The sequence below is a fragment of the Zerene cesonia genome, chromosome 6, assembly GCF_012273895.1.
Source record: "Zerene cesonia ecotype Mississippi chromosome 6, Zerene_cesonia_1.1, whole genome shotgun sequence".
In the NCBI taxonomy this organism is placed as follows: Eukaryota; Metazoa; Arthropoda; class Insecta; order Lepidoptera; family Pieridae; genus Zerene; species Zerene cesonia.
This window is the reverse complement of record NC_052107.1, coordinates 3,162,844-3,176,672: the sequence shown is the minus strand read 5'-3', so window position 1 is coordinate 3,176,672 and position 13,829 is coordinate 3,162,844. Positions and strand designations below refer to the sequence as shown.

The following is a 13,829-nucleotide window of genomic DNA, read 5'->3' as shown; positions in this document are numbered from 1 at the left end:
CTTCAAAACATTTGCTAAATAGTTTACAAGCATCCATCTTCCCATACTATCACAACATTCAGGAGTATAATTCAAAAGTTCAACATCCCAGTTTTGTAAAATGTTTAATAATTTAGAAGAATTCCACATTAAAGTCATCAATAACTACCTGGAGAGGCGCCAAGTGTTGCCAATACCTCCAGCTAATGTAAATAAGATAGATATAAAATGGAGCACAATAGCTTTCAATCTATTATATGGAAACTCTATGCACAGATTCACAACTACTAAAATGACATTGATACTGTATTATTAAAGATATATATATCATATTAATAAATATAGTGATTTATCACTCCAGTGGTACAGGTATACCACTGAACTGATTTGGATGAAAATTGGGACACAGATAGTTTGAGACCCAAGAAAGGGCAAGGGTAATGAATAGTTTTATTATTGAAAGCCTACAGGAATGGGAACTATGCGGGTATATCCGGATCTGACAATCTCTTCCTTTGACTATCTGGGCTGAGCAATAAGCAGAAAGCTAGTATATAGTAGTAGTAGTGAAATTAACTCAATTTCTTGTTATGTAGTCATTCGAAATGATTAAATGACTAGAATGATAGCATAACCTCTGTCTGCTATTAGAGGTTTGGCATTGGGTGTTATTATCAATGTGACTCACCGGCAAGGTCGATAATTTCCTCTTGCGAGGCGCTACTAAGGGCTTGTTCATATTCATCACCGAGATCAATTGTTATTTGTTCATCGGCATCGCGAATCTTCTCTGGTGGTGGTGGTGGGATCCACTGAAAAATTAGGCAACAATATAAACAACATACACTTGACAAGGTTCTTTAGATAAAGGTTTCTTTAGCCAAATGAATTGTAGTCTTCTTTTGTATAAAATATCTTTGCTTAATTCTTGTGTATCTGGTGTGCCTAATTAGATTCACATATTATATGAACTAGTAAAATTAGTGTATCAAATTAGGTAAAAAATACACATATGCATGACAAGATAAACAATAATGCTCTTTAAAATGACTCAATCCATAATCAATTTCCCTATTTTTAATTGTTGAACTCAACTTTGTATTCTTAGTGTAGAAGATAAAATTTTGATATTATTAATAATAATATATTAATGTTTTGTTGTTATTAAATAAGTATAATTTTTTTTCCAAATTGACAAGTTTTAAAGTATATATTATTTCGTTTCAAATTATCAATTCAACAAATGTCGAAACAAAGAATATAGACTATATTTTATTTAGCTACAAAAAATTCTTAAATAAATAAATGGATGCATAGCCTTGTGTATATATATTGTAAACTTTGATGTGGACAATTCAAAATTGTCTGATTTAAGATGCAAATTTAATCCACTCTATTACATCATTTTGTATAAATAAAAATAAAGAAAGAAAATGCATTATTCAATTCAGCTCTTATGTATAATAAATTAAAGTACATTATATAATAATCAACGGATCCACTTGCTAGAAAACACTAATGAACATTGAGCAAGTCATTAAATATTGAAAATAGTTATGCAATTAAAGGAATACTATTTAAGCATATGTTACCTTCTTCCCTCTAATGACACCAGCGACATAGGGCTTCACCTCTGGACGGTCAGGTGTCTCAAGGGCTTGTTTGTTTATGTGTTCAATTAACTTCTTACGGTTCAATGGGCCAGTGGGATCTTTTTCACAAGCATAATTTGTCCTTTGTGAGGGCGGTAAAAAGGTGTCCTGGAAAATGTAAAATAGTTGTGAAACAACTTTTAGACTACTATATGGGGCTACACAGTAGTTTTGTTCTTAAACAATTGGAATCATATAAATATTTATGTATGAAGATGAATCTTACGGAGACTTATTTTGAAAGTTTTATGAACATGGATTATAGGATAATATACTACAAGGAATGCCTTGAATTTAAAATTTTTATTTGTGTTATTTATTGTACAATCTTTCAACCAAGCCCAATTATATATTATTTTGGATTTTTTAAAGCTGTATTCAAACATTTTATAGTAACTTGTATAGGCACTGTGTTATCATGGTAATGTATGTTTGTATGTGTATTAGTTTTTACTTTTTGAATAGGCCTTATAAGGATTACAATTTTGATTTGCAAAATTACTTGTAAATTTCAGCCATTAAATATTATTTTGAGATTTATGACAATTAACACATTTAAAAATTAGTCGTAGTTAAAAATTCTGTGATAATTTAAACTGTAAGCAATTTTTTATTATTTTTAGTACTCAAAATTAATTATCTTATCACATTTTGTCCTGTGTTTAATTCGGATAAATGAAGTAGGGCTTGGATAATCTAAATTACAATTGATAACATGGTTTAAAGACAGAAGTTTAAAAGGACTTTAAAAATTCATTTCAATAAAATATATTGGAAAAGTAAATATGTATAGACTATATTGAGTATTTATAACTATGAATTTTTTGGATTCTATAATTAAACAGACAAAATATTTTACATTAAACATGTCAATTTGTTATTAGTAGGATAAATACTTCATTTTAATCATAATAAATATATAGTGTATAATAGTTATATGAATAATTATTTTTTAACAGAAAACTAGACCTTCATAGAGTCATAATTAGATCAATTTAAATATGGAACCATGAATATAAAAGGCACTTTTCCACTGAAAAAAAAAGATTAATTAAAATCGGGTCACCCAGCTTTGAGGTTCCCATGTAATGCACAATACAGTCTAATCGAGTTCCTCCTTTTTTTAAGTCGGTTGAAAATTTAAAATATAAATTATTTCACTTTGAATTGCCTATAAACCAGAAAACTGTGTTCACAAAAATATATCAACGACAAACTAAAAAAAAAGGCTTACGTCTGGATCCACTTCCTTGGCGAGCATAGTCAGCTCTTCCTGCGACAGTTTGGCCAGTAACTCATCAACATCGATTTCATCGTATGTCGACAATTCTCTTCCGTATAGTTTGGCCGGTGTCGTCATTGTTGTCGTCTTCGTACTTGACGACTTCTGTAACCACAAATTAACACGAATTCACACACTGGCTTTACGCTCAATCATTACATAATGGAGTATTTATACGGTAAATAAACATGACAAGCTTCAGTACACCACACCCAATATAAATTAATCAATACTAAGAACTAGTAAAACTAATGTGGACGTATTCATTGAAGAACTGGTATAAAAATGTGCATAATCATTTTTTAGTTTGATTTAAAACTGTTTGCTTACAATTTGTTCAAACAAATTTCTAAAATCCAAATAAGGTTATTATTTTAACGCCACGAGCAACGTCTGCGAACGCCAAATAGAGACTGGAAAATGCACATATGAAAGACCGAATAAAACTTATCAAAATGCTATATGAGTAAAAGAGACAGAGTAGCTTGAGAAGCGTCTGTACTGTATAGTGTATTGTCACAAAGAAAGCCTAGTTCCATTACAGGTTTCTTATCAAGATTCGATTTTAAATAAAAAATCGATAAATAAAATTGTTACGTATAAGTTTATTATGAATGACCAGTGCATATTTAAATTTTACAAACATGTATATTAATGTTTTATAATAATACGATAAACTAATACAAATATTTTCGTGTGATAATTATTGACCTGTGTTTGATAAACTGGAATAAACTTTTATTACACAGTGAATGAATGAATGAATGAGATGAATCATTAAGCATTTTACTTTTGAAGTAGTTAGTAGACTCGGAGTAGCACTAAGCAATAAAATTAAAAAAAATGACGTTCAAGATAATATCAACTCATATAATTAAAAAAAGATCGAGTAGGGCTTACCGCTTATGTATACCGTATATATTGATTTCAATTTTCTATAGGTCAGTTGTTGTTCAAGAAAGTTTGCCTATTCTACATTCAATAATAAAGTAAATATAAAATAAAAATATAAAGATGAGATACATATATTGTGACAAATGATGAAGTCATCGTGAAATAAATATACATACCCGACCCAAATGACTTCACACCTACCTACTTCTCAATTTTAATTCCGCTAGGTCAATTACAAAAGGATGTTAGATCAGTACTTATACTACCTATATATGTGCAATACAACGAGCAATTAAGTATTGAGTGAACTATGTATATATGAAAATAACTATTCGTGGAATACCCTCGGTCTGTTTATCTTTACTTTGGACTACGCGGACAAAGCCGCCAGCTAGTAATAAATAAACAAATATTTTATGGAAAAAATTCAAATGAAAAATAAAACACATGTAACAATTTAATAGTCACATTGAAAAAATCTATACTAATATTATGCTGAAGAATTTGTTTCTTTGTTTGAACGCGCTCATCTCAGGAACTACTGGTTCGTTTTGGAAAAATTCTTTCAGTTTTAGATAGCCCATTTATTGAGGAAGGCTTTAGGCTATATATGTACCACGGGCGAAGCCGGGGTGGACCGCTAGTATTTTATATCGACAATATCAGAAACATATACCATAATTTATGTACTAACACTTGTACTAAAGATCTCTATCAAAGCTATTTTGGAAAAAAAATAAATTATTCAAACCCTCATAAGGGTAGCTATTCTAAAAGCAAACGCAATTATCATATCAGCGCGTGTCTGAAAGACTGTTGTTAAAAATTATACGAGGTCGTGACATTTGGGTGTCATAATATATCTCCAGTCACTATGGGTGGTTACGCAATGTTCTATTTCATGCTTTGCCTGCCTAATGACTTGTTGCTATTGAACTCCCGTCACGAAGTCACGACCTTCCTTATTATTATTCGTCAAGTCTGATATAATAGATAGCTACAGACAAAAGAACTGTAAGCTTTCACATATGTGTAGTTACATATTATCTAGTATTATGTTTTCTGTGATATTATTATGTCATTAATTTGAATGTGTAGCTTCAGAAACAAGTAACTACATATATAATTTTATGGTCTAACTTGTGTCTGCTTTTAATTGATATAGGCAGTTGACACTGTAGTCTTTTACGAAACTCTCTATATTTATATATACACAAAAATGCCACTGCACTACACTTTTGTGTTTTCACTTTATTTGTTATCGATTAATAGTAGTTTCGCGTTGACCTTGAATAACCTTTAAACGGTTTTCTCAAATTAGCTACAAAAACACAATTTACACAATTTAGGTAATAATTGAACATAGCAGAAAGTATTTGTAATCAATTTATAATATAAATTGTATTAAATGCATGAATCTATATTTTCTACAAAGAGGTCACCGAGATTTACAACATAAACCGTCTACAAATTGTCAGAACTAGATCAAATTTAAATGGGACCACATGGAAGGCACCAACTCTCAATATTATATTCATAAAGAAATCGGTTCACCTCGTAAAAGTAATCTCCTCCTTTTTTTGAAGTCGGTTGAAGATACAATTAAATTGAAAACGTCCTATGGTTTTCAGAAAATCGGTAATAATAATTTAGAAAAGATATTCAAGGCAATTTTATGGTACTGTAGACAGAAGGTCATGTGAATTTACCAGCTCGTAAAAGGCCCGAAGAATCACGATTATATTTTTAAAAATAGGTAGGTACCTAGAAGCCAATGCATGAACAACAATTAAATACGATAATGGTTTTAATTAATATTCCCATTATATGCTTCATGATAAGCCTTGAAAATCAGTTATTTAGATTAACAAAAATAAAATAATATGGATCAGGATATTAATTATTGCATTAAATTATTCTCATAGACACTACGTGTCTCCGTATTAACTGCTAGGTTACAGTTGCAATAATTAATTAATGTCTTGGTCGTTCTAATTAAATAATTTTGAACCAATTAAATGAGAAATTTGATTTGTTGTGAAGTGATTGATTCGTTAAATGGTTGTTCCTGTTCACCACACTACTACTACGCCAGGCCGACCGCTGGCGGAACGCCAGTCTGCTATAATTGGTGGTCGCAAACCAGAGACAAACGGTATAGTATTCTTAGTTGCACTCGGCCACTGGCCTGCCGAAAATCATCAATGCGTGTAAGTAGGTACCGAACAAAACAGTATAAATTTAACTACATACTCCTTGAACTACTCGACTTGACCTAGTAGTAGTGACGGGTAAAATAAAACATTACCGATTCGGTTTTTAATAGAGCAACGAACTTTTTGCTTGATACCTAGTAAAAAAAAAAATACATACGACAAGATTATGTCGTGAGTCAAGTGACAAGTGTCTAAAATCAATTAATGAGCTAAAGCTCAAACTGAATTCACACTGAAATATAATTATTAGTTACGTTGTGAATTTTTTTTTTCGATTTCTGTTACCGTTGGTATGTCACTACCATTCGGACCACCGTTGCAGGTTTCTCCTCTGATAAGAGGAATAAGACACGCATTGTTAGCTGCAGGGATTGTATATGGAATAACAAAACAATTAGCCTACGGAGCTCTTGAAGCGAGATGGAGGGAGGAAGAAGCTGTGAGACAAATACAACGGGACAAAGAACTTGCTAAATTGAGGGCGAAGATTGCGGCTGAGGAAAGAGAAGTTGTTCGACAAATCGAATCAGGGGAATTGTTTAAGCCTGGCAGACTATAGTGAAATGAATGTTTACTCATTTTATTTATTGTGTTACATCAGGAAATATGAAGTATTGGATGGATTGTTATTTCATTTTTTCGTCCTAATGATTCTGAGCTTTTGACTAAAAATTATCTGGCATATGGCAATGCCGGTATTGAATAATATACAACGTAAATATTAAATGTATGAAGAATTAAAAAATATCATAAAATTTCATATTTAATAAAGTTCCTAAATCATATAATATTTTTCTACTGAAGTACCCACGTCCTTATATACCAAAATTTTATTAAGTATCAAAGCTGAATGACCATAAAAGATATTTCGATTCATTTGAATAACAATGCTTTCGAAACGCGAAAGTGCGCAATTAACAAGTTTTCGCTGCGCGTCGCATCAAAGTCTCCCATACATAACCTATAACGGAATACGTGCGTTAAGTTTAAACTGTTTGTGAATTCACATGGTTATGTCGACTTTCTCTCGAATCTCGCGTTGAGGTTGATGGTAATGGATACTGGACAAGCGAAGCCTGTTTACCGGTCATGCTGCAAACAATTTCACTCGTTTAATCGACTAATCGAGTTACCTTTTATAGTGGATTTACACGATCAAGTTTTTCTTCCAAATTGCATTTCAAACTCGAATGTGGATACTGGATAGGTATAATCATGATTATTATGTAAATGTTATCCGGTGCCAATTTCTTTCTTTATAGTCCAACATATTATGTGACTTAAAAAAAAAACAAAATAAATACTGGAAATCTCAAGTAATTTAACATACTTATATTATAACGTAATATTGATATCAATTCATACCTTCTAAGAAAATTGGGGACAATTTTACATATATACATACATTGTTTTTTTGCATATTAGGTCAAAAACATAGACTTATGATTAGCAGAGCATTTTAGGTATAAATCTAAAGCTATCTATGGCGGAATATAAGTGACGTAATGGTATAAATAAATGGCTGAAATCCAAGCAAATTGGCAAGTCGGGTTTAGTATTTGAAATCAGTCTGGGTAAATGCACAGCCTTGACTTCTTTTACTGTTATATCTGGTTACTTTCTACAATTTTGTTGAAATTTTTTGTTGCCACTGTTTTGCACGAATTCTATTCAATCTCAAAACTACTTTCCTGCAAACAGTATAGGCGACAATAAATAACTAAGTGGGTAAGCAATTGGCTTCATAGAATTGTTTGTGCAGCAGTTGCTAATATCTATTATGGAAATATTATCATTTATATGAATTAGCTAAAAGTAAATATATATATATATATATATATATATATATATATATATATATATATATATATATATATATATATATATATATATATATATATATATATATATATATATATATATATATATATATATATATGTTAATTAATTTAATTAATTTTTTTACCTGGCACCTGTGCTGGTGGTTCGCCTGATAATAAGCGATCACCACCGCCCATTAACATTCCCAGAGGTATAGTCTCTCTGCGAATGCGCTACCCGCTTTAAAGAAATAAGGGGTTAGGAAAGGATTGACGACTGGAAAGAAGAAATGGACTGGGAAGGGTGAGGAAAAGGAAATCGACCTCCGGCTTCCCCACTCATCGTATGAAACACAGCAGCATGCTATTATTTCACGCCGGTTTTCTATGCATGCTCGACTCCCACAAAGAAACGTACACAAACCTATATAATCACTAGCGGTCCGCCCGGCTTCGCCCGTGATACAAATAGCCTATAGCCTTCTTTAATAAATGGACTATCTAACACTGAAAGAATTTTTCAAATCGGACCAGTAGTTACTGAGATTAGGGCGATTAAACAAATAAACAAACTCCTCAGTTTTATAATATTAGTATAGGAAAGAAGGAAACACTCATTGAAAACTCCGACCGGCTAAAGAAAAATCGGGGAAAAACGAATAACCCTCAGTGGAGCTGGATCGTAAGATAACACTGGCCTTGGAAATTTATCTAAGTCCATCGCTGTTCAATGTACTTGTAGATATTGTATATAGAGAAGATAAAGGTATACACCATGATTCATATTCAATAGCGTAACGGTTTACATTATGATTAATTCATTAGTGAGCGTTTACAGTTATCACTAGCATTACACCTATAGATATATGTATTATCTCTAAGTACGTGCCTACCTACTGCGTATTGTCGTTAGAAATATTATAAAAATTGTGTTTGTTTATTTGTCTTTCATTCACGTCGCATCGAAAATATATTATGATACGGTAATTGTGTTTGGAGATAGGGGACTAGATTAAACTAAACTACTGTTTACCGCGGCGAAACATGTACTCATGGGAATTTCATATGACTACGTGGGCGATGCCGCGAGGGGATAGCTATTACTTTTATATAGTATTATATTATATGTGCTTTTATATTATTGTAACAAAGTTATGTGCCATACCAAGAATATATTGTAATTTCTTTTAATATAAATATTGTTATATGTGATCTTTGTAAATTATACGTATTATATGTATTGGTTCGAAAAATGTATAATGAATTTTAAATACGCTAACTTACTGGCGTTACACAATATTTAGCTGATAGCCTTCCTCTATAAACGTACTATCTGACACAGAAATAATTTTTCAAATCGGTCCAATAGCTCCTGAGATTGGCGCGTTCAAACAAACACACTCTTCGGCTGTTTATTATTAGAATATGTTACATAGATTGTATAATATTGCGTAACAAAATAAAAATACGTAATGGCGACCACACTAAAAACTTGACAAATAAATTTCCTGAACCTGTATTTCGAAGTAGCTATGTTTGAGTAAAAGACGAGTTTTTGGAATCAGGTAGTTTTGAAGCAGTAACGTAACGTCATGCTCTATAATTATCACAAGTCTAATTGTTACGTAGTTCTATTGACTTGTTAATTTTTAACACTTATAATATGAGAAACTTTGAAAGAATACTTATAATACTTATAATATTTCAATTTTATACAGATTGTTCAAAACACCGTTTAATTCATCTATTAACGACGATAATTTCAAAATATATACAAAAATATTATGAAACCTTTCTACTTAATCTTTTCAAAAATGTTAAGTTTAAGAACTTAATCCAAAAGGAACAATTTTTTATAATACTTGGAATTGTAGTATTATTATTATTTATGATATTATGATACCTGAATACATCAAATTAATCCATATTTCGCTGGTCATCGCATCACGCGTAATCTGCGACCTATTTCCTATATTATTTTTTGCTTGTTGTCAGTAGAAGGTGCTTATGTAAATAAAACTTGAGAACTTTTCATCAAAACTAAAAAAAATAACAAGAAATTTTAACGAAGCTACCACAGTACATATAATTTAATCTTCACGGCTCACGCATTTGACAGGACACACGAAGACATGACGTCTGGCGAGTGTCGTGTCAGCTAGAGTATTTATTACAAAAATTCAAGTTTATTAAAATGGTCCCAATTATTATATTATTTCTATATAATAGTATAAGAAGTAGCTTTTATAAGTGAAAACAATGCTACGTCAAAATGTATTCCTTTATTTGCAATGGCATTATATGTGATGCAATAATTCTGTTACACCCTGTAAGCCGTATACGAGCGAAAAAAGTTATTTCATTTCATTTAAAAAAGCTTACTTGTTAGCTATATAATATTCAATTTATAATCATAATGCACCTAAGAAAACTAATGAGGTAACAAGATTTACTCTTACGTCTTTCTAATGTGTTTAAGTTGCAGAAAAAAGATAATTCGCAATAATTATGCTTATTGTAGTTCTAATAATACTCAAGTTATGCATGATTCGCATTACGTGATCTATATATGTATATAATGCTAAGTAAAAACTAAGAATTGCTATTCTGCTGAGACAAGATGTCAAAATACACAAGTCATTAAACAATTATCTTTTCACTGGAAAAGAGGAACAAGGAAATCAGCTGTTCGATGCAATTTTATGGCAGATATTGTAATGTTTTATGCTATTGAAGCAATCGCATTGATTCATGAACGTACAATTATTATTTTTAGTATGTCAATGGTTTATTAAATCTTGACACAACTGTTATATATGTAATAAAAAAGAATAATAATCCTTATCAGAGTTCAGGTTGTTTTTTACTTGAGCATACAAGTGGAACAAAATTGACATTCATAATATTCTACGCCTTTTAAGCAGAAAAACTAGATTCGAAATTGCAATGTGCACATAAATTTAAAATTTCCGTGAAATAATTTTTTAACACGCAATACGACCATTGAAACATGTTTTTCGATAAACTTAAAAGGCCGTTAGATATTGCAAAAATGTAGGACAACCTAACTAGTTTTAACATTTGAAATATTTACTAATTGGTTTTTGAGTAAAGAGAATACTGGCCTAATTATTGTGGTTGATTTTTAATTGATTAATATCTGAGTATAGAGATAATAATTGAGTTCTTATTGTATGCAATGCAAAACTATTGTTTTAATAACTATGTATTATTTTGAGTTCTTATTCCAGAGCACAATGTTACAATTTCTGAAATCTATTTGCTCCACGTCCATGTATGTGTACTTACATATTACAAACATATGACGAGTGTCCAAATGTGTTTATAATTGTTAGGTAAGTATTTATGTAAATTGTGAAAAATTGGAATGACTTAGAATGTAAAATACATTGTTTTAAAGAATAGCAATGTCATATTATTTAAGATTGATGCGATGCATCGTATCAGAATGCAACTCGCATTGATAATTGAGTACTTAACACGAAAAGGTCTGTAACAATTTTGTTTCATAAAACATACGAAACAGGCTACCAAAAAGCATAGCTAAACCCTCATATTGTGCGATCGTAATGAGTCGTTTTTTATTCGAATAGTGAAAAGATTATCTTTACTCTACTCTATTATAAGATCTCTTATCCTTTTGAACAAAGATTTTTACAATAATTTTTCTACGAAGGATCGAGATTATGTGCGCAGATGCGAGACCCAATTTATGCTGAGTCATGTATAGGCTCACGGACATGCGATTTGCCATGCCCAGTTGATTTATATGGATAAAGATGGGATAAAGCGTTAAACGGTAGGACCTTTTGAATTTAGTTACACATAAATACATGATTTAAAACCATTATAATAAACAATTTATAATTTTTTACTTCCTCATATTCCGATGTCAAACTTTTATCTGGCACAGATGTAAAAAAGTGATTTTAATAATAATAAATTAATAAATGAATTAGATATTAGTTGAATATATAGTAGCTGTATGTTACGAATTATGCAATCCATATTACATTGGCATTTGCATATTATCTAAACGCGTTTAATCGCTTTTTGTATAATATTATCGGATTTTGCGAAATTGCTAACGAAAACCATTTTTTCTATAGATATTGTTTCAACGTGATAATTATTAAAAGTTTATTAAATTACAAAAATGATATTAAGGTAATGTCCAAGCAGTTACGCATTCCATTTTGAAAACAAATAACACTGTACGAAGGTTTGTGATTATGTAGGGAAAAAGAAATTAAACACTTGGGAGTTCTCAACTAGATATAAAGCTATAAATTATTAAACCAGTGCTAATGAAGATATTAACAAGCACATTCTACAAATGTCGATGTAAATACAGTACACAAGTAGCAAAAAAAAACGCAATGTTCTTAAAATTGTATTTTTTCATAAATTCATTGTAATTAGCAGGTTATTACTTTCATGCTTTTTATATAAAACGTTGAACGCTTAACTTTTATTATTGAAATTCAACGTTAAAGTTTTTGTGCTTCATGAATCAGTTCGTACGTTCCGTTACAATGTCTGGTTCCATTCCAGAGGACAAAAAAGCTATTCGCACTTTAATTTTGCGACAAAACATCGTGTCGAATCACAGTCAAATCTCTCTTTTATCATATTTTTATTGCAATGACCATATTCATTCTGGGTAAATGAATGTATTTTTTACGCAGTGTTTTTTTTTTTATCATTAGCGTTTAACCATATTGAATGTTGAGGAGTTATGAGTTGAATTTTGAAATCCAATAACCTCTTTAAGTAATATTCGACTTACGCTACGAATACCAATTACATAAAAATATTTGTTTGTATGTTTGTCTTAATTTCATGTCGCAACAAGGCGATTTCATGGTACAACTTTTGTGTCAGGAGATAGTAAGAGTCTAGACAGTGATATAGTCCCATTCCTAATTCTAAAACGGTCTACTTTCAAAAAATATAGGGAGGTAGTTTATGATTTTGTTTTACTTTTTGTTGTAACAGTGCAAGTTTTCAATAATACCGACTGATTGAATATCTACTTGTTGCAATAAAATGTTAATAGCGATGTAGACTTATTCTATCACTGCATTTATCGCCTATACTAGCCTTTAATAATACGTAAATAAATTTATCCTTTGATTGATTGAGTATTTTGGAAAAATATTGCAATAATAAATAATAAAATAATACAATGTCAATCTTATAAACATAGATCGTACAAAAGTACAAAAAATTGAAAAGTAAAACCATCTAGATCATCATTTAACTGAATCACTTAAAACGAGATGAGACATCGCGTCTGTGTCAGTCGATTAGAAAATCGTTAACTATAAATTACAACTACAATAAATATCAATGAACAGGGCAATATATAGATGGCCTATCTTTATTACTGTCATTATACTATTAAGTTAAATTGTAATGGTTCTTAGTTATTTTATTGAGGTTTATATAAAGGTTAAAGGTAGCAACTGCTTAGTACGCCGTGCTTTTGAGGTACTACGTTAAAAATTTAAAGCTATCGTGGTTATTTATATTGTGTTGGAACCGCTATTTACGTAATCAATTTTATTTTATTCTTAGTCGTTACTTACCTATCAAAATAGAACTAATGCATAACCTTAGTCTTGTGTACCTAATAGAATATTTAAAATTTGAAGTAATTCCTTTTCAACAACACAAATACAGTAAAAATTCTGTATTAGGTAAGATGTAAGTAAAATTAAAATAAGGCAATGTTTTTGTAAACAAAATATAATCACCTACTATAGGTATTAGAAACAAGTTTCCTTGGTAAACAATGGTACTCTTGGCATATAAAAAGTCGCATAAACTTATTTTTGTGTTGGTAGTTAAATATAGTTTTTAGAAATAGAACATAAAATACGTACATGATTGTTTAAAAAATTTATTCACATTAATACATACATATTTTTGGATTATTTTAATGTCCAATGTATGAATATAA

The 13,829-nt window shown here is 30.5% G+C and overlaps 1 protein-coding gene across 11 annotated transcripts in view; it reads right to left on the bottom strand.

The window, feature by feature from the left end:
• Positions 1-13,829, bottom strand: part of LOC119840519 (tropomodulin-1) — a 48,334-nt gene that overhangs the window by 7,297 nt on the left and 27,208 nt on the right. For 10 of the 11 annotated variants that reach the window (XR_005288314.1, XR_005288315.1, XR_005288316.1 and 7 more), the window contains exons 2-4: positions 2,866-3,018; positions 1,572-1,739; positions 668-791 (exon numbers count right to left, since the gene is read on the bottom strand). Coding sequence is in view for 7 of the 11 variants with exons in the window: in XM_038367177.1 (XP_038223105.1) it covers positions 668-791; positions 1,572-1,739; positions 2,866-3,018 (445 nt within the window). In the remaining 4 variants the exon portion in view is untranslated. Of the gene's footprint in view, positions 1-667; positions 792-1,571; positions 1,740-2,865; positions 3,019-3,243; positions 3,391-13,829 lie in introns of those variants that run through there. The other variant, XM_038367179.1, reaches the window with a different exon arrangement.